This window comes from Arvicola amphibius, chromosome 4 (genome assembly GCF_903992535.2).
Source record: "Arvicola amphibius chromosome 4, mArvAmp1.2, whole genome shotgun sequence".
Classification (NCBI taxonomy): domain Eukaryota; kingdom Metazoa; phylum Chordata; class Mammalia; order Rodentia; family Cricetidae; genus Arvicola; species Arvicola amphibius.
This window is the reverse complement of record NC_052050.1, coordinates 128,604,381-128,623,923: the sequence shown is the minus strand read 5'-3', so window position 1 is coordinate 128,623,923 and position 19,543 is coordinate 128,604,381. Positions and strand designations below refer to the sequence as shown.

Below are 19,543 nucleotides of genomic sequence, written 5' to 3'. Positions count from 1 at the left end.
CTCCTCCATTCAAGTCAGCAATATGAAACTAAGATTATCACGGGAAACATGGGGTAACCAGCAATTGCCCATTAACAGTGCTGGAGAGGGTCAGGCAGTGGTGATGCACGCCTTTACTCCCAGCACTCGGAGGCAGAGGCACGCAGAGATCTCTGTTAGTTCAAAGTCAGCCTGGTCTACAGAGGCTGTAGGGTAGGACTGTTCGCCAGGAAAATCCTGTCTCAAAAACCAAAGCAAAGCAACAACAACAAAGCAAAACAAAACAGTGCTGGAGATGGAAAAGCCACTTAGTCGTCACTTAAGCCATATACATAGGAGACCAGGCTCAAGCAGGGCTCCCTGAGTTTCCATGGAACATCCTAACTGTACTCTCTGAGGTAGTTTCCATTTCCCCTGCCCATTAAAGCCCTCAGTCTATGTTAAATGGGCTGGGAGTTTTAGCTCAGAGCTGGAGCTGTTGGCCTGTGTAATGACCCTAGTTCTATTCCCCAGCCCTGCAAGATGAACAAAGTAAAGCAATTAAGGTCAGGAACGTAAGTAGACATCCTCACTCCGACAATCTTTTTCGATCTTCGAATGATAAAACAGCTTTCAGGGAGCAGTATTAAAACCCACTCTAGAAAACATCTCGAACAAGATTAATCACCGGTAAGATTGAAGAGGCTGATGGCTGAAAACTATTAGACCTGTGAACTGACTGATCAGTTCAGACATCTTAACATCTGGCAAAACAAGGTTGTCGCGTCTGATTTTGTTTTCCCTTGATCTGCTGCATTTATTAAATAACATCGTGTCCAACACAGGGAAGAAAGAATCTGTTATACCTCTTCAGCTGTCTTCCCTTACCCTGCTAGGTTTTTCAAGGGTATTATTTTTTTTCTTTTTTTTCTTTTTTTTCTTTTTCTTTTTTTTTCTTTTTTTTTTTTTTTTGGTTTTTCGAGACAGGGTTTTCTCTGCAGCTTTTTTAGAGCCTGTCCTGGAACTAGCTCTTGTAGACCAGGCTGGCCTCGAACTCAACAGAGATCCGCCTGCCTCTGCCTCCCGAGTGCTGGGATTAAAGGCGTGCGCCCACCACCGCCCGGCCAAGGGTATTATTTTTTATAGCAACATTAAGTTGTTACAAAACCCAATGTTCTTTGAAAGAATGTTATCAGGGTATCAGAATGTATGCCATATGAGATCCTAGGTGCATTTAATGGTGTTTGCTGCCAAACGTCGGGGTCTGATTTCACTCTTGGGACCTACCTGGTGGAAGGAGAGAGCTGTCACCTCCAAAAATTGTCTCTTAACCTCACACACACATGACTTGTGCTCACCCCACGCATACATGCATACATACATAAATATATATGCACGTTAATTAGATAAAAATATAATAAAATATAAGATAAAATACAAAAAGATGGTTCACTCTGTTGCCATCTCACGGGCTTCTTTGGTATTACTGGGGATTGCAGTAACAAGATCTCAGTCAGTTGGCTGCCAAAATTAACTAAGAATTAGAAGAAGAGAAGACCTAACAGAGGAATTATGGGTGAGGTAGCCATTTCTCCACGAAGCAAGCTCATGCTATAGCACATTCATCATGCATCCACGCCATGCAACGTTCCATGTCTTTCTCCAGAATGGAAATCATTTCCAAACACTGGTTTTATTTTTATCTGTGCGTTCGAACAGCTCCCCTCTTTACATTTAAATCATTTCAAGGTCAACCATCACAAGAGTTATAGCATCATTTAACATGAAGTTTAGAAGTAAGTACTAAAGAAAATTATAGTAATGAATTAATATTCACAGGCACGTCTTTTTTTAAAATCTTTGCTATAGTCACCTCTGGCCAAAAAGAATTTATCAGAAAAAAAAAGAGAAAATTTTAAACTTACCAAAGAAATAATTGACTACCAACTTCAATCTGTCTCTCGGTCATGGCTGTTGTCATCCATGAAGGATTGCTTCCTGAACAAGCTACCATGATTCTTCAAAACATTACCAGCTCTTCCTGCCTCATTCTGTGCTCTCTCCTCTCTCCTTTTGCTTTCCTCTGTAAGACAAGTAAGCTGGTCCCACTTTCTCCCCCAGAGCATCACTCCCATCCTTTCATGTGTCTTCTGTTAATTCTGGTCTTTGATGAGATGTTTTCTTCTTAGACTGTAAAATAACACCCTTTATTTCTTCATAGTTGTAACGGCGACTTAATGTCTTATTTTCTGTTTAACTTACTGATCCCTCATTGGAAGGCAAGCTTCACACACCAGGAGGTGTGTCTAGTTTGTTCATTGTAATATGACTAGCTATCAGCTCTATAGTGGACTCTGAGTATCCGACCTTGTGGCCTCATGCTGACTCTGTTAATCAAGGTCTTCCTTCCAGTAGACCAAAGAGTCTGTCTTCTGAGAAAACTTACCTTGCCACCCACCTGATACTGTGATAAAATGTTTCCCCTTGTTACAAATGCACTCACAGATGCTGGAAAGGAGAGCATACATCACAGTGTAGAATTTCCGCCAAAAGTTTAGTGATTCAACATGAGGAAACCTGTAAACACACCATACTACTTCGATAGTTTAAATGAAAGAAGCCCTCATGGTTTCAGTGTGAGCTAAAAATTCCATGCTTCATTTATTCATGGGAAACCCATTTTTAAAAATCAAATTTACTCTTTCCCTAAAACACAGCCTTTTAAAGTTAAAAGAATAATGGAGGCAAAATCTTCTCACAAGCAGAAGCAAATTATTTTCTGTAATCAACTGCTTGTGCTGTCTTTTGAATATCCTCCATATCTGTCCCAGGCCTTTATCCCGACCTTCTGTTTCTTCAGACCCATGACGCCCCTCACCTGGATTGTAATATAAAGCACATCTCTAACTTCCTTATCATTCTTACAGCCACCAAGGCCATCTTTCTAAAATATAAATCAGCTATGTCCTGTAAACCTCTAAACAGCTCCCAAGACATTTTATGTCAAAAGATCAAAACAGGAGCTGGAGAAAGGGCTCAACCATTAATGGCACTTACTGCTCTTGCAGAAGACCAGATTTTGATTCTCAACAGCCAAATTGGTGGCTCACAGCAACCTGTAACTCCATCTCCTAGGTATCTGTTGTGTTATTATGACCTCTACAGGCACCTGTACTCACATGCACACACACACATACACAGAGAGAGAGAAAGAGTGGAGAGAGAGAAAGAGAGAGAGAGAGAGAGGGAAAGGGAGAGAGAGAGGGAGAGGGAGGAGAGAGAGAAACGGAGGGAGGGTTCTATGAACTATGAAGCAGTTACTTTTATAGTTATCTATAAGTAGATACTCTGTGTATCTTTTATACATAGGGTGGAGATGAAGAGGGGAAAAGTGAAAAACAAGCCAGCTCCATCTTTGAGCATTATAATATATTTAATATTATATTATAATATATTTATTTATATTATATATTATATTATATTATAATTTATTATAATAATATATTATATAATATGTTTAATATTATAATATATTAGAACATTCAGTATGTTACCTTCCCTAAAGAGAGACTCATGGGACCACAGAGTTTAGGCACAGGAAATAAAAGAAGTGGAGGAAGGAGAATGTGGGGATTTTGTTGCCAACTAGACCGTTTCAGTTGAGAGAGCAACTGGAGTAGAGGGGAGACTGCAAAGGGGATTGTGGAGTTGAGAATAGGTGTGAAGACAGATAACTGGATCCAACTGTGACAGATGAAGTTGCCAAGTAAACTCAAGGGTCCAAATAGACCTCTGCTGCTGAGTTCAGTTATGGCCTTCAGTGGCCTTAGCTTTAGGCTGTCAGCTAAGTCCCCCTGCCCCAGGTGAAAATGGATGCTTCTTGTCCACATACCCCTGGTAGCTACTTCCCAAATTACCCACACAGAGCCTTATATGAATTATAAATGTTAAGCCAATAGCTTAGGCTTATTACTAATTTGCTCTTACAATTGAAGTTAACCCATATTCCTTATTTACACGTGGCAGTACCTTTATTAGCATGGCACATTCATCTCCTGCTCCCTCTGTGTCTGACTGGTGACTCCTGACCCTGTCCTTCTCCTTCCCATCATCCTTAATTTGGTTGTTTGCCTATACTTCCTGCCTGGCCACTGGTCAGCCTGGCTACTGACCAATCAGTGTTTTATTAAATCAATTTAATTGGCAAATCTTTATAGTGTACAAGAGGATCATTCCACAGAAGCCAGGATTATCATTCAGCCCAAGAAAACAAACTTGGGGCCATTGGCAGCATTTGAAATGACAGGTATTGGTTGAGAAACCAAAGGGCATTGCATTGACACTGGGATTGTAGAACACCATTCAGAGCAGTTACATTCAAATGGAGGCTTAAATGATGGCAGAGAAACGAAAGAGAGAAAGTCAGAGAAAGATGTTTGCTCTGGAGACCCAGAAATGCCTTGGCATTGTGGTGTATGGACCAGAAAGGAATTCAGTATCTTGGTTTAGCTAACAGGAGTCATTTCTGAAGATTAGTAAGGCCATGGAACGGACAGAGTTTCTGGACTGGAAAAGGTCAGGGGGCAGATTCGGAGCCACAGATGATTGGCGGAGGAATTGCCACCTTAGGTAACCTTTGGGTGGCTTTTTATGAGAATGCCTTAGTGATGCTCGTTTATTTTGACTTTTAAAAAAGATTTTACTTTTAATTGTGCTGTACGTGCATGTGCACATGTGAGTGCCTATGGAGGTCTGAAGGGAGCAACGGATATCCTGGAGCTGGAGTTAAAGGTGGTTATGAGCCACCAACTTGGGTGCTAAGAATTAAACTGGAGTCCTCTGCAAAAACAACATGGGTGCACGCACACACACACACACACACACACACACACACATATAGAGGTCAGAGGAGAACTCCTCTTCTACTGTGTGGGTTCCAGGATCAAACTTGGGTTATCAGGCTTCTTCACAAAAACCTCTTCTTACTCAGAGGAGATGTCTTGTCACTCGTAGTTAGAATGCAAACTGTGTCACTGTTCTGACGCCACATGAAGGTTGGCATTTGAGACATCTGTCCCTAAGGAGCACACTCAGTAGAACGCGGGCTAGAGAAGGTAGTGTAAGATGCTCACTTCGCAGCTCCCGGGAATGCCTGATCAGCACATAATCTAAACAACCTTTCTCTCCTCACCTCCATCCCTGAAAACCCAGAATAAACATGCTCCTAAGCATAAATCTGTCATCTTTTACACACGTGATAAACTTGAACACCATACACTATAGGAGGAAAGACATTCAGCTTGAGCTAAACTAAAGACTAGTGTTTTTGTTTGTTCTTTTCCTTTGTGGAAGGAAAAAGGAGTGAACTATATGAAGAAAATCCTCGATTCTCCATGCCCCCAGACAGCACACTTAAAATTCGCTGCTGCTTACAACCTTGGAAGAGCTTATTTTGAAGGGAGAGGTGTGAAGCGATCGGATGATGAAGCAGAGAGGTAATAGTCTTTGGAAGTCAGACTGTGGGCTTCAAAAAGCTGCAACAAAGAATAACTCCCCTTGTCTTCTTTCTCAGACTCTGGCTGTTTGCTGCAGACAATGGAAACCCAAAAGCCAGTGTGAAGGCGCAAAGTATTCTGGGACTGTATTATTCGATGAAAGAGCCCAAACAGTTAGAAAAGGTAACTTTCCCATCCCATCTTTAAAAAATGTGTTTATTTTGATATGGCAAAACCCCAGCTTTGCTAGCGCTCAAATACTGACCTGTATCACAACCCTTTTCCTTTGAACACTAGCGACATAGCATCTAGATTCATAATCGTTTCGCTGGTTCTTTTCAGAGAAGACACTGTGGAGTAAGTGTGTAGGCTTGGATATCGCTTACATTTCCTGAACAATGTAGGGGAAGCTCATCCTTTGATTTTTCCATCACCATGACAAATATCTGACAGGGCAACTTAGTGCTCACCTGTGGAGGCCCAAAAATGTGAGCCTATTTCCACCTTGTCTGAGAGTTTCAGCTATCTCAAAGTTGTTGACAAGTGTGCCTACACACCCTGACCAGGGTGTGGTTGCTTGGTGTTTTTGACGTTAAGATGGTCCTCAAGGCAGATTCACTCCACCCTGACTAAAGGTTAGAGAATTCAAGTATACTTCCGCTCCTTCTTTTGAATTAAGAGGTTTGACCCAGGGAGTGGCTACCTTCAGGATACTTGGTCTAGGGTGGGCTCACTGCCTATGCAACAGAATGCTTTTCTCATGAATTAATGGCTTGATGGCTCAAAGTATTAAAGCAAGTACTTGTTCTAGTTGTCCTTTTTATCAGTTAAAGCAGCCTTTTGCCTTCCTCTCTCCCCCTTCCCCTGTTATATTGAGTTATAAAAGTGTATGGAAAATTAAACGCTGGGATTTTTCAGTATTCACTGGAACTCCCTCCCGGTACTGTCCTATGTTTCTGGTTTATTATTTTCACTCACGTCTTCGTACTCCTCGCTTATTTTTCTACCCTCCAAACCCCTACTCTGGTAAGTGGTGGTATATTTGTTGAAACTGGTCTCCGACACTCGCCTCATTGCAGCCATGAAGCAGACATCCTCCTGGCCCTGATGCTATTGGCTGGCGTCAGGTTCATCCCCCTGACTCTCCTTTGGAAACCCCTCACATGGAAACCCAAAACTGTGCTTCACTGCATCAGGATCTCTTAGCCCAACCCAACTGACAGTCAGGATTAACTATCAAAAATCTGAGAGCTCAGCTCCACCCTTTCCGGCACGTACAGCTGCTGCTGTCCCTGCTTCTACCAAAGGAGATTATGGGTATGAAAATCTGGCATCTGCCAGAAAAGGTTAAACCAACAAAGCACAGCACTGCAAAAACTAAAAGAAAAGGCACACTCGTGAAACAATGGCCAGAACCGTTGAAGCTTGAGTAAAGCGATGCTTCCTCTGATTTGAGGAAGCACTAAATGACACTGGCGAGAACACACACCAGGAATTAAAAGTTATAGCCACTGGATTTCTGTGAAAGTCGTCTCATGACAATAATTGGAAGGAGATCCTACAATGAGAAAGAAATGTAGGGCTACTGGTCAGAGCAGGGTTAAGGGCAAACTCCTAAGAGGCAGATAACAGCCAGGGATGTTCTGCTGATGCCTGAGCATCTACTCCGAATGTCTTTACATCAGATTCAGAGTGTTAGGTCATGTGATAGTTAATCTGGCTGTAGAATCACCGAGGAGTGAAGCCTCTGGGCTTATGTGTGTGTGTGTGGGGGGGGTACTATCTAGGTTAGGGTGAGGTGGGAAGACCTGTTTTTAATGTGGGTGGCACTATGTATCCCCTAGGTTCTCAGGTCACATAAGAAACAAAAAGCCTGGGCCAGTGAGATGACTCACAGTTAGGTATTCTTGCCACCAAGTCTGATGGCCTAACTTTGAGCCTCAGAACCCACATGAGAAAGGAGAGATCACATACACACACACACTAAATGAATAAATGTCAAAAGATAAATAAAAAATGAGCACTTGTTTGCCATGAACAATGCTGGCCTGCGACACTCCCTTCAGCACTTCCAAGCGTATGGGTTCAACGCCCATGTAAATATAGCCAAGGGCAACTCTGCAGCTAGTTCCTGGAGACGGGTCCCATAATCACGTCTCTAGAACTTTTTCTTTCTAGAACCCCCCCTGGTAACCTCGTCCTGCAGATAACAAAATGAAATTGTTATTTCTCAGGCATTTTTCTGGCATTCGGAAGCTTGTGGCAATGGAAATCTGGAGTCCCAGGGTGCACTTGGTCTCATGTACTTTTACGGTCAGGGAATCCACCAGAACACGGAGGCCGCCCTGCAATGCTTACGGGAAGCAGCGGAACGAGGGAATGTCTACGCCCAGGGGACTCTGGTGGAGTACTACTACAAGATGAAGTTTTTTACCAAGTGTGTTGCGTTTTCCAAAAGGCGAGTGTCTTGGTTTGTTTTGCGTTGCTATGCCACCACCACAGATGGTTTATAACGAATAGAGATTGTTTCTCACATTTCTTTAGCCCAGAAGTCTGAGATCAAAGTTTCGAGAAGTTCAGTTGGCTGATGAGGCCTGCATTTCTCCGGGGGTGGGGGGTGCTGTGTCCTCATATTCAGGGTGTCAAAGGGCAACCCCCCCCCCCAACAAAAAGGCTGTGTGCAGCCTTCTATAGCTGGGCCTTAATCTCATGAATGAGGCAGGCCCTTGTGACCTAAACACCTCTGAATTTTGTGAAATGCATGAATGTTTCAGGGGACACATTCAAGCCACAATAATACTTGAGTAATAAGTAGAGGTGTTTCCAAGTACTTGATGTTATGCCAGATCTGTCCAACAAAACTTTCTTCAGGGTTGAAATGATAACTGCTCAATGACCTTAAATACCCTCCCACCACTGCAGCCTGATAATTTAAAACAGTTAAGATTCAAGTGAATAGCCAAGTGAATAGCCAATATGGCTACTTCTGCCCCTATTGAAAAGGGCAGTTCTATGCCATGCACCTTCAGGATTCCAGAGCCACTAGCTGAAGTGAGTTTCTCACTATAAAGTGACACATTGGAAATGCCTAGGAAGACATCTTCCTCTCTTTCTATACTCCTCAGTTCCGTACTTCTATTACTGTGTAGTTGAAATAAAGCTTCACGACCGGGGTATTGTTCGGCTTACACAAGTGTCTTAGGAATTCTTTGGAAACTCTTCTGGGTCCCTAAGGCTCCATTCTGTTGCCTACATATATTTATCCATGCTGTACAAGCATGGACACGGACCCAGACAAACAGTCCACGGTGCTCGAGTGCCCACCGGACTGTGGGTGAGCTGTCCCTAGTCCCAGACATGTTCCCATCCCCCCACCCCACGGAAGGCCAGAGATGGAGAGTTTCTCCCTTCCCCTCCCAGACATCCTAGCTTCCGGGCGGCAGGCCATTGGAGGAACCACCTCTGGTATTCCCAGCACGTGCCCATCCTAAGATTCTGAACAGTTCTTAAAAACTGTATCACATTGATTCCTTTGTTGTGTCTGTGCACATGCCATGGCTTCCATGTGAAGGCCAGAGAGCAACACGGTTGGACCCTTCCACTATGAGGGTCTTTTTTTGTTTGTTTGTTTGTTTTGGTTTTTCGAGACAGGGTTTCTCTGCAGCTTTTTTTTAGAGCCTGTCCTGGACCTAGCTCTTGTAGACCAGGCTGGCCTCGAACTCACAGAGATCCGCCTGCCTCTGCCTCCCGAGTGCTGGGATTAAAGGCGTGCGCCACCACCGCCTAGCCACTATGAGGGTCTTGAGGGTTAATTTAAACTCAGTTCTTCGAGCTTGGCAGTAAGTGCCTTTGTCCGCTGAGCAGATCTTAAAAATTTGCAGAACTTTGCATCGTTTCCCATAGTCTTAGTCCCCCTAACATTGTCACGAACATGAGGTTGACCAGATAGATGTCCTCCTCACACACATCCACATATATGTGTATACTTTGCACAGGCTGGCTTCTTTTCTACTGAACATTTTTTGTTTTCAAGAAAAGCCTGCGAATTTCTTACAGTGTTAAGGCGGGCCTGTGTGATGACTGTAAGGTTAATGTTTCCATGTATGATCCAAGGGTGCCGTGTTTTACAGCAGCTTGGACCCTGGGACCCTCGCTAGGAGCAGTGAGGAAAGACAGTCAAGAGTTAAATGAAACTAGGGAGGGGGGAGGGGTGTGGTTCTGCTACCTCCTCCACCTGGAACCTCAGGGTTTTGTGCTGGCTGAAGGTCCTGGAGAAAACAGTCTCCAGCTGCAAACATCTGGGAGGAGGAAGCCGCGGCTGCTAGTCTTTGCACACACTTGTCATCCACAAGCACTCATATTTGAACTCCCAAGAAACGCTTGGCCATATCTTTCCAGCCTGGTCCAATGAGTAATAGTTTTACCAATTGTCCCATGGGTCCGAGGCCTTGGAGTTTCCAGAATGGCTGTGCCCATGTCAAAATACACATTTTCTTATGACTTCACTCAGTTGAGGCTTCCTCTGCTCCCTGCACAAGGGAATACAGGATTCTTTTTTTTTTTTATCCCCTACTCAATTTATCCACAAGGTGATATTATTCTTCAAATATTAATGAGCACAAAATTTCTTTGATGGCTGACCCCTATGAGTATCCCCACCAGGAAGCTATGGTCTAAGTTTGTCCTTGCCTGCTATTAGCAGATTGTATTACATAGCTTCACCCCACAGCAAACTTCTCCAAAGGGTAGGAGCAACATTTTGAGCAGAGAATTCCCACAGAATGATGGTTCTGTGAAAACATAAACCATGACTGATATCCTCTTAAATCCTTCACGTCCCTTCAGGATAGCGGACTACGATGAGGTTCACGACATCCCCATGATAGCCCACGTCACGGACTGCCTCCCAGAGTTCATCAGCAAAGGCATGGCCATGGCCTCTTTCTACTACGCACGGTGTCTCCAGCTTGGCTTGGGCATTACGAAAGATGAAGCATCCGCCAAGCACTATTTCTCCAAGGTGAGCGTGGGGATGAACTAGAAACTGCCTTTGCCCCGAGAGGGGATCAGCTCTCTGGGCTGTGTTCTGTCACTATGCAGAACACCTGTCTATGGTGGGTCTGTGCCGCTTATTAAGCTCGGATGATAAAAGTCCCATTTTGATGTAAACTTGTCTCCTGAAATTTGCTGCCACCTGCACCTTTAGGGCCTAAATGTTTGTGCCTTCACCAAAAACAAAACCAAAACCAAAAACCGATTAAACCTACACCTCCATTCCAGTATTGTAATTAAATGTCTCAAAGCAGCACACCCAGGAGAAAGCTTCATGACGACTATGAAGTCATCAGTAATCAGTAACTCTCTTATCTTCCTCTCCCATTTGAATCCACCTGGACACTTTGAGATCTGAGACTTCGGTGGGGCTGGGGAAGGGGGACATTGTAGTGTATATATGTATGCTTTATGCTCCTATGTCCATGACGTTCTTGAGCACACATTAGAATGGTGTCATAATTAACTCAGTATGTGGTTCTGTGGTCATAAGTCTTGCTATGTTCCAGGCTGACCTGGAACTCACGGCAATCCTGCCACTGTGGGCCCCGAAGATTCTGGAATGAGAGGCTAGTACCAGGCCTTATTTTGGAAGAAGTAATTCATAGTCTCTGGGAGTGGGATACCACCATACCTGCCAAAGCTCACGAGAGTCTTCTAGTATGGACACATGTTTAGAAACCCTCAGCTACTGTGCTGGAAACAGCTTTCCAAAGTAACAAACACAATGGATGTCTGAGGTTTTTACTACCACACCTTTCTTTCCATGTGAGAAATGAGTGTGGGCAAAGGAACTTTTTCTAAAACTATAAACCTTTTTGCACCATGCTAATCTCCAAACCAATCCAATTTCATGTTCTAGATCACCATCCACAGTACGCTTTGTAGATAAGTAGGGAGAACATCTCATTTAAAGGACCCAGTATTTGGTATACACACTCCACAAAGGCAGTAAACAAACAGCAACATGAGGATGGTTTTCCGCCTGCTGGGGATGATAACCCCATTGCTGTGCACCAGCCTAGACGCAGACACAGTATCAGTGAGCCCACTGGACACTACGGGAGATGCTGACGAAGAGGCAGCAAGCTAGTGACTCCATATGAGGTTTATGTTTCATCGAGAGCCAAACATGAGAGCATCCTGATAGTGGTGGTCACTGAACTGAGAGTGTCCTGCACAAAAGAACTGTGGCGGGGAGGGAGGGGACTTGGAGCTACATCAAAGGAAGGTAGTAAGATGGCAGAAGCCCAGACGTCAGTCCAGGGACACTTGTCTGGTGGCAGCTCACTCTTAAGAGTCGTGGCCCCCTTAGGTATCTCTAAGTATCGTGCTTTCTCCCAGGACCCACGATGTTTCTAAAGTATGTGGAGGGAAATTTCAGCTCAGCGCAAGGAAGAATCTTTTGACTTCACTGTCTCAGAAACAAATACAGAGGTTTTCTTTCTTAGAAGATAAATTCTGGTCAAGAGTAAGAAGCTAAGCAAATAGTGTAAGACCAATGTCCTCGGCACTGAAGAGACAATTGCGGCTCAAAATGGTGCATGTAGCAGATAATCTCTGATGTTCCTGCCAAACACTTGACCTTCTAGAATCACGCACCCTATCACTATGTAGGCATAATAAGACTGTATATTTTAAAATTGAATTATTATAGATTCTGTCGTTCACATATATAACAGCTTGAGGTCAAAAGTTAGTGATTTCTATTTCTCTTGTTTTAATAATTCTTTAGTTTTAATTTTAAAATTGTGTGTGTGTGTGTGTGTGTGTGTGTGTGTGTTTAAAGCAAAGTACCAAGCAGTGAGAGTTTGTCAGATACCTGACTCTCTTCTCTCTCCACTCTGAAGGCTTGCCGTCTGAACCCTGCGCTGGCAGATGAGCTTCACTGCCTGCTTATTCGCCAAAGGATTTAGACCACAATGCATTTCAACAGAGACCATCCATCCTAACCGGAAACAGCATGCACGTGCTTCCAGCAGCTCCGGCTGTTATTTTCTACACCCCCATTCTATTATCCGGGGTATTTTACAGAAATGTCTCCTTCATTCTTCTGGAATTTGTACAAATCAAACTTTAGACCCTAATCGAATTGCTAGAAATAGTCCTCAGAGGGCCACCTCTTAGCCTAGAGTGGCCCAGACTGCCCTGAGTTTCAAATAATGCCAAGAGCAAGTGCCCCCTTGCCTTATTAAATACAGTGTCTGGAACGACTTAGTAAGATCGAGTTTTGTGCTTTCCAAAGTACACATGCTGCCAACTTAGTTAAAAACATAATTTGAAAGCTTAATTCTTTACATTTTCTTTGGTATTTGTTTAATTTTATGAATTTTGATAATTTAAAAATGTTATTGAGTCATCTGAAATTTTTCACAAAATTAAATGAAGGCCAAAAACAATGTAAAGATTAGACTTCCAAATCCTTTTTGTAGAAAGTGTATAGCGTTTTATAACTTATTAAAAGATTTTTACAGATAACTGGCTAAGCTGTAATTTTAAAAAAATGGATTTAAGAAATCACTTAGCATCATTTCCCTCCAAATGTTCCCTCAAAGATCTTAATTAAATGAGCAAAAACCATTATGAGCCCAGATAAATATAAGAATTACAGCAATCTGCTTTTATTTGTACTCATTTTCTACATTTATTTTAAATCTTATAAACATTTCTATACAAGATAAAATATGGAAAAATATATCATAAAAATCATTAACCAAAGGACTACATCTAAATACTGTTTTGTAAACCAGCCTGAGAATGCTATATAAAATAAGCTTTAGGTTAGCACACAAACAAAGACATGGATTCCATAAATGCGCTGCTATACTTTGTTCTCACTCCTTTTCCCCCACTGCCCTCCCTCCCTGGAGTCCCCACAGCTAACTCTTCCTTCCCCAGTTAGTCTTTTGTGTGTGTGTGTGAGAGAGAGAGAGAGAGAGAGAGAGAGAGAGAGAGAGGGAGAGAGAGAGAGAGAGACCAGGTTTACATAACAGCCTTGTCTGGCCTTTGTAGACCAGGCTGGCCTCGAACTCTCAAAGATCCTCCTGCTTCTGCTTCCCAAGAGCTGGGATTAAAGGCATGCGCCACCACCGCCTGGCTCCCTTCTCCTTTCTTATCACAAATTTTCTATGACTTATTTCCTACCTCTCTTACGATCCCTTCCTCTTCCTGTTGATTCTCTATTTTCGTGGGCTATAAACACACACACACACAGAGAAATACAAACATTGCTCTACAAACATTGCTCTACACACACACACATACACACACACACACACGCACGCACGCAGACACACACAGACTTTCAGATCTCAGTTCCACATGAGAAAAGTTTGCTCTTCAGAGTCTTATTCCATTTTACATAACGACTTCCAGTTCCATCTGTTTTCCCGACAAAGTGTTTCATCTTTCATTACGGCCGCATCAAATCCCATTACAATTGTTTCACATTTTCTTTGTCCATTCATCTGTTAATGGACATCTAAGCGGGCTGCACTTCCTTACTACTGGGGATGGTGCAAAGGTGAACGTGGACACTTGTCTTTGGAGTGTGCTGACCCACATCCTTTAGGTACACACCCAAGAGTGGTATAGCTGGGCAACGTGGTAGTTCTTTTAGCCTGTCTACTTGGTTGGGTGATTCTGATTTTTAGTGTTTAATTTTTGCAGTTTTTTACATATCATAGATATTAAGGACACTATTAGTTGGTTATTTCCCATTTTGTAGACTGTCTTCACTCTAACGACTGTCTCCCTCAGTGTACAGAAATTCCTAAATACTTAGGAAATAAATTAGCCAACTTTTTCCATATATTGATGGCACACATCTAAATATTGTGTCAAAATTAAATTAGGCTAGGTGGCAATTGGGAGGCAGAGGCATGAGGATCTCTTTTGAGCTTGAGGTAGGCCAGGGATAAGAAGAAAGACATTTTAATTAGCAACAGGACTGTCTTAGTGTCAGTGAAACCTACCAAAGAAAATATCACAGTGAAAATCAAGGTCCACCTGCTTTAGATTGTGTAGTGATATGTTTGTGAAATGTATTAAAAACATGTCTAGTGCTCGCTTCGGCAGCACATATACTAAAATTGGAAAAACAACATGTCTTAAAGATACCTTAATGCCTGCCTTTTGGCAGCATATTAGCTAGTATAACTTTATTTTAGAAATCTCAATGTCATTTTCTTTTGAAAAATTAAAATTTATTTTATGTGTATGGGTGGTCTGCCTACTTGTATGTCTGTGCACCACACACACACACACACACACACACACACACACACACACACGAGACTGGTGCCAGGGAAGCCAGAAGAGGATGACAGATCCTCTAGAGCTGGAGGTATGGATGGTTGTAACCCCATGTGGGTGCTGGGAATTGAACTGGGGTCCTCTGGAAGTTCAGCCGCTGCTCTTAACCACTGAGCCACACAATGTCATCTGCAACGGCGGATAAATAAAAACAAATCTGTTAGTGGTGAGAAAACGGAATTTCTATGTGGTAGCATCTGCTAGAGCTTCTGTAGAACAGAAAGCCTGGCCTTGGTTCTGTGCTCAAGTATATGAAATTAAACTTTGTTCTTATATAAAGAGAAGAAATAGTTATTCACTTCTGCATTCTATACGAAAGTTACAGACTTAAACCCACCCTGGAAACAGCCTTCCCCTCCACAATCATTCATCATTTCGTTCATTGATGCCTGGCAATGCTTAAGCACGCATGGGCAGCGCGTTTATGGCGGTTCTCCAGTTGTTCCTATCCTGGGCAGTCCTAGATGCTTGTGGTATTGTCATACCCAAGGTTCCACAGACTTCCTTTATCTTGTCTGTCTAATGTTTGGGGGGCCTTCCTCTTCGCCCTATCCCGTGCGCTCCTCCAAGCAGTGCTATCTTTGGGTATCTGCCGTCATTCATTCTCATGACATGGCTGAAGTATCTCGGGTACCGTTGCTGTATCCTGTAGCTTACTTCCTTCTGTAGATGGCGATGTTTCTTTATGTCATCATTGAGCAGCCTATCTCTTCGTGTGATGCCTAGAATCCTCCTGAGACATGAGCTGGAAATGACCACAGTTAGGTCCTCTGGAAACTTGGGGAATTTAATACATGGGTGGAAAGAAGTCCAGCTGGCCAGCTAAAGGCTACCACATGAAGAGGAGACCTGGTCAGTCATTCTCATCAGCTCAGACCATGAAACCCAATATGGCTTCCTCTGCAATAACTTCGCTCCCAACATCTGCTCAATCTCGCGCTCTCTCTTAAATACTTTAAGACCAAGCGTGGTGGTACACACCTGTAATCCCAGAACTTGGGAAGCAGAATCAGATGGATCTCTGTGACTTCCAGGACAGCTTAGTCTACATAGTGAGTTCCAGGACAACCAGAACTATGTAGAAAAGACACTGTACGAAGAAAAACAACAAAACAAAGCCCAAACCCACAAAACTAACTAAATAACTAAATCCTCTAAAAGACACCTCCACCCCACCCCCGACCAGCCACCCAGACGAGACAGTGTTTCTCTATGTAATAGCCCTGGCTGCCCTGGAACTCAATTTGTAGACCAGGCTGGCCTCGAAATCACAGCATGCTGGGATTAAAGGCATGCAGCACCTCGCTGCTTAAAAGAATGTTTTAAAAGGAGTTTAAAACATTTTAAAAGTGGTTTCCTTTTTCGACAGCCTGTCACTTGTTGCTAAGTGGTCTTTTTTGCTTTAGCCCCCTGACTAGCTGGGCTGACAGGATGCCCCCCTGTTCCCAGCTCTAGCAGGAATATGCTAAGAAGAGAAAGTTTATTCTAACAGGGCAGTGTAGGGAAGCAGCTGCCTTTCCTCAGCCCAAGGGAAGCCCACGAAGAAAGTGCCATTAAAATGTGCTTCCAAGCCAGGCCTGGCAGTGCATACCTGTGCCCACAGCTGTGCCAGCTTGAGTGAAAACTGTCCCTATGGGCTCGGGTATTTGGTCCCCAGTTGGTGGTGCTCTTTGGGGAGGGTGGCTTTTTGTTTTTGTTTTTTAATTGTTATTGGGGGAAGGCTTTGAGAGTTTAAAGCATAGCCTTAATTCCAGTTGACTGCTGCCTTAGGCTCTTGATTGAAGATGTGAGCTCTTAGCTTCCTGCTCCAGCTGCTGGGCCTACCACTTGCTGCCATGTCTCCCCACCACGATGGACTCTATCCTTTTGGAACTGTAAGCCAAAATAAACTTTTTTCCTTAAGTCGCTTTTGGTCATAGTGCTTTACTGAAACAATAGAAAAGAAACTATTATACCAGCATTGGGACATGAAGGAAGAGGAGCCCAGGGAACAGTGTCTCAAAAAAATAGAACGAAAAGAGAAAAAGAATTGCAGGCCTCAGCAAGCTGTGGTACCCGAACATACATGCAGCTACTTGGAAGGCTGATGCAGGTTGGGATCAGCCTGGATAATTTAGCAGGATCCAGTCATGTGGCTCCACAGCAGAGCACTTACTTAGCATGGATGAGGTGTTCGATTCCATCCCTGGGACGAGAAAATTATGGCCAGATGAAAGAGCAAGCCAGCCTCAGGGCTGGGGGTGTAGCTCAGGGTGAAAGCATCCGCCTGACGCATGAGGCCCCGAGTTGGTTTCCAGCACTGACAAAGAGTAGGGTGAAAAACAAACAACCCATCTCCAGAATCTTCGGTGTCGGGAGCATTAGTCACTTCTCTGCCGCTGTGAGAAGAAAGCACTGGACCAAGGAAACTTAGTGGGCGGTTGGTTCCAGAGGGTTAGAGTTCATAGAGCCCCATGGGGGTGGGGCAGGTATGGTGGCGGGACAGGCAGCTGAGAACTAGGGTCTCACCCTGAGAGGGAGGGAGGCAGGCGGGTGGAGGTGGGGTGGGGGAGGACTGTTGTCTCCCAGGGAGGTACTTCCTTCTAACAACTTCTCTACTTCCACCAACTAGGGATCAGTTGTTCAGATATATGAGCCTAATTCAGGGGAGGAAGACATTTACCCCCCCCCCCCGCCCAAACCTCACAGCAGGTGTCGTATCTGGTGATGATATGCCTTGCCCGACTGAGAACCCAGAGTGGAATGCCCCACCACACACACACACACACACACACACACACACACACACGCACGCACGCACGCACGCACGCACGCACGCACACAGACACACAAGACACACAGACAGGGTTTTTCTGTGTAACAGTCCTGGCTGTCCTGAAACTCTCTTTATAGAGCAGACTGGCCTCGAACTCATGCCTGTCTCCTGTATTGAAGGTGTGCACCACCACCACCTGGCCCCAGTGTGGAATGTTAAGTTTAAATGTACTGCATTTACTACAGAGCTGAGGGCCTGGTACCTGCAACCCTCCCTCTGCGGCACATGCTCACTGGGGGGCAGAGCTAGTCTTCTCAAGTGACTTGAAGCTTCCAAGTTAGTACTTTTTTTTTAAGCCCAAATTTCTGGATTCATTAGAATTGATTATCAGGCTTTACCATGAAGAGATAGAGGAGTTAGAGTAGTATCTTTTGCTTTTCTCTTTTTTTCCCCTTTGAGACAGGGTTCCTCTGTGTAGCCCTGGCTGTCTTGGAACTCATTTTGTAGACCAGGCTGGCCTCAAACTCAGAGATCTGCCTGCCTCTGCCTCCTGAGTGCTGGGATTAAAAGTATGTGCTACCGACGCCACCATTCAGCGGAAAGTATCTTTTTCTTATGTGTAGTTTAAATTTAACACCCAAAGTTTAGGGAATGACTTAGGGTTATCAAATTTCTCATCCCTGAATCTACTCTAAATTGGAATTTTGAATATCTCATTGAAGAACAATTCTTATTCATAAAATAGCCAACAACTTTCCTCAAGAACCAGTAATACCATTTTTAGGTATATATCGAAAGGATGCTCAACCATGCCACTAGGACATGTGCTCAACTATGTTCATAGCAGTTTTGTTTGTCATAGCCAGAACCTGGAAACAACCTAAATGCCCCTCGACCGAAGAATGGATAAGGAAAATGTGGTACATTTACACAATGGAGTACTACATAGCAGAAAAAAATAACGACATCTTGAAATTTGCAGTCAAATGGATGAAGCTAGAAAACATCACTTTGAGTGAGGTAACCCAGACCCAGAAAGACAACTGTCATATTTACGCATTCATAAGTGGTTTTTAAACATAAAGCAAAAAAAAGCCTACAATTCACAATCCCAGAGAACCTAGAGAACAATAAAGATCGTAAGAGAGACATACAAGGATCTAATTGGCATGGGAAGTAGAAAAAGACAAGCTCTCCCCAGTAAATTGGGAGCTTAGGGACCATGGGAGAGGGGAGAGGAAGGGAGGAGAGCAGAGAAAAATGTATAGCTCAATAAAATCAATTTAAAAAAAGAAATAAAAAAAATAGCCAACCTCAGTTTTGTCTGAAGTCTCAAATACCATTTTAGTTGGAGCCAAGGGGCTGGAGGGCTGTAACTAGAAGACAAGGAGACTTGTGCTGGTTAAGCAGACCCGGGTCTCATCAAGAACTTGTCTGTTACAAGCCGTTAGTGCAATAAGCCTATGCGACTTGAATTTATTTCTTCTCTAGTTCAGATGCAGCTCTGCCCTTTGTTTTCAGTATCTCTAGAAACCAGAGGAAGGACAGTGCATGATGACTGTCACCACCTAACACAGCGAGGAAGGACAGTGCATGACGACTGTCACCACCTAACACAGTGACCAAGTAACAAACAACGGAAAAGCCCGGAACCCCGCGTCAGCGTCCATGGTCCCACTGGCAATAAGGAAGGACACAATCCAGACCGTGGACCCCACCCGGTGCCCTGGGAGTGCACAAGATTTAGGCAGCTTCCCTGTCTTCGGGCTAATCCTTCCCCAGCTCAGCTCACGTCTTATCTCCCCACCGCCTCACCAATTTGGCCTCTTTTGTGCACTAAAACTCAGGCAACACCCTTTGCACTGTCTTGCAGAAGTTCTCAGAGGGCGATGCTTTCTAAGGAAAGGCTCCCCGCCTCACAAATCCACCTCTTGCTCTGACACAATCTCAACACCTTCAAGCACTGTGA

General features: G+C 43.8%; 1 protein-coding gene across 1 annotated transcript in view; it reads left to right on the top strand.

Annotated features, from left to right (window-relative positions):
* Nucleotides 1-13,754, top strand: part of LOC119811794 (LRP2 binding protein) — a 31,954-nt gene extending 18,200 nt beyond the window's left edge. The window contains 5 exon segments of the mRNA XM_038325842.2: nt 5,311-5,453; nt 5,531-5,636; nt 7,688-7,911; nt 10,299-10,473; nt 12,356-13,754. Of these exon segments, the coding sequence (XP_038181770.2) occupies nt 5,311-5,453; nt 5,531-5,636; nt 7,688-7,911; nt 10,299-10,473; nt 12,356-12,421 (714 nt within the window). The 3' untranslated portion in view covers nt 12,422-13,754.
* Nucleotides 13,755-19,543: the final 5,789 nt, after the last annotated feature.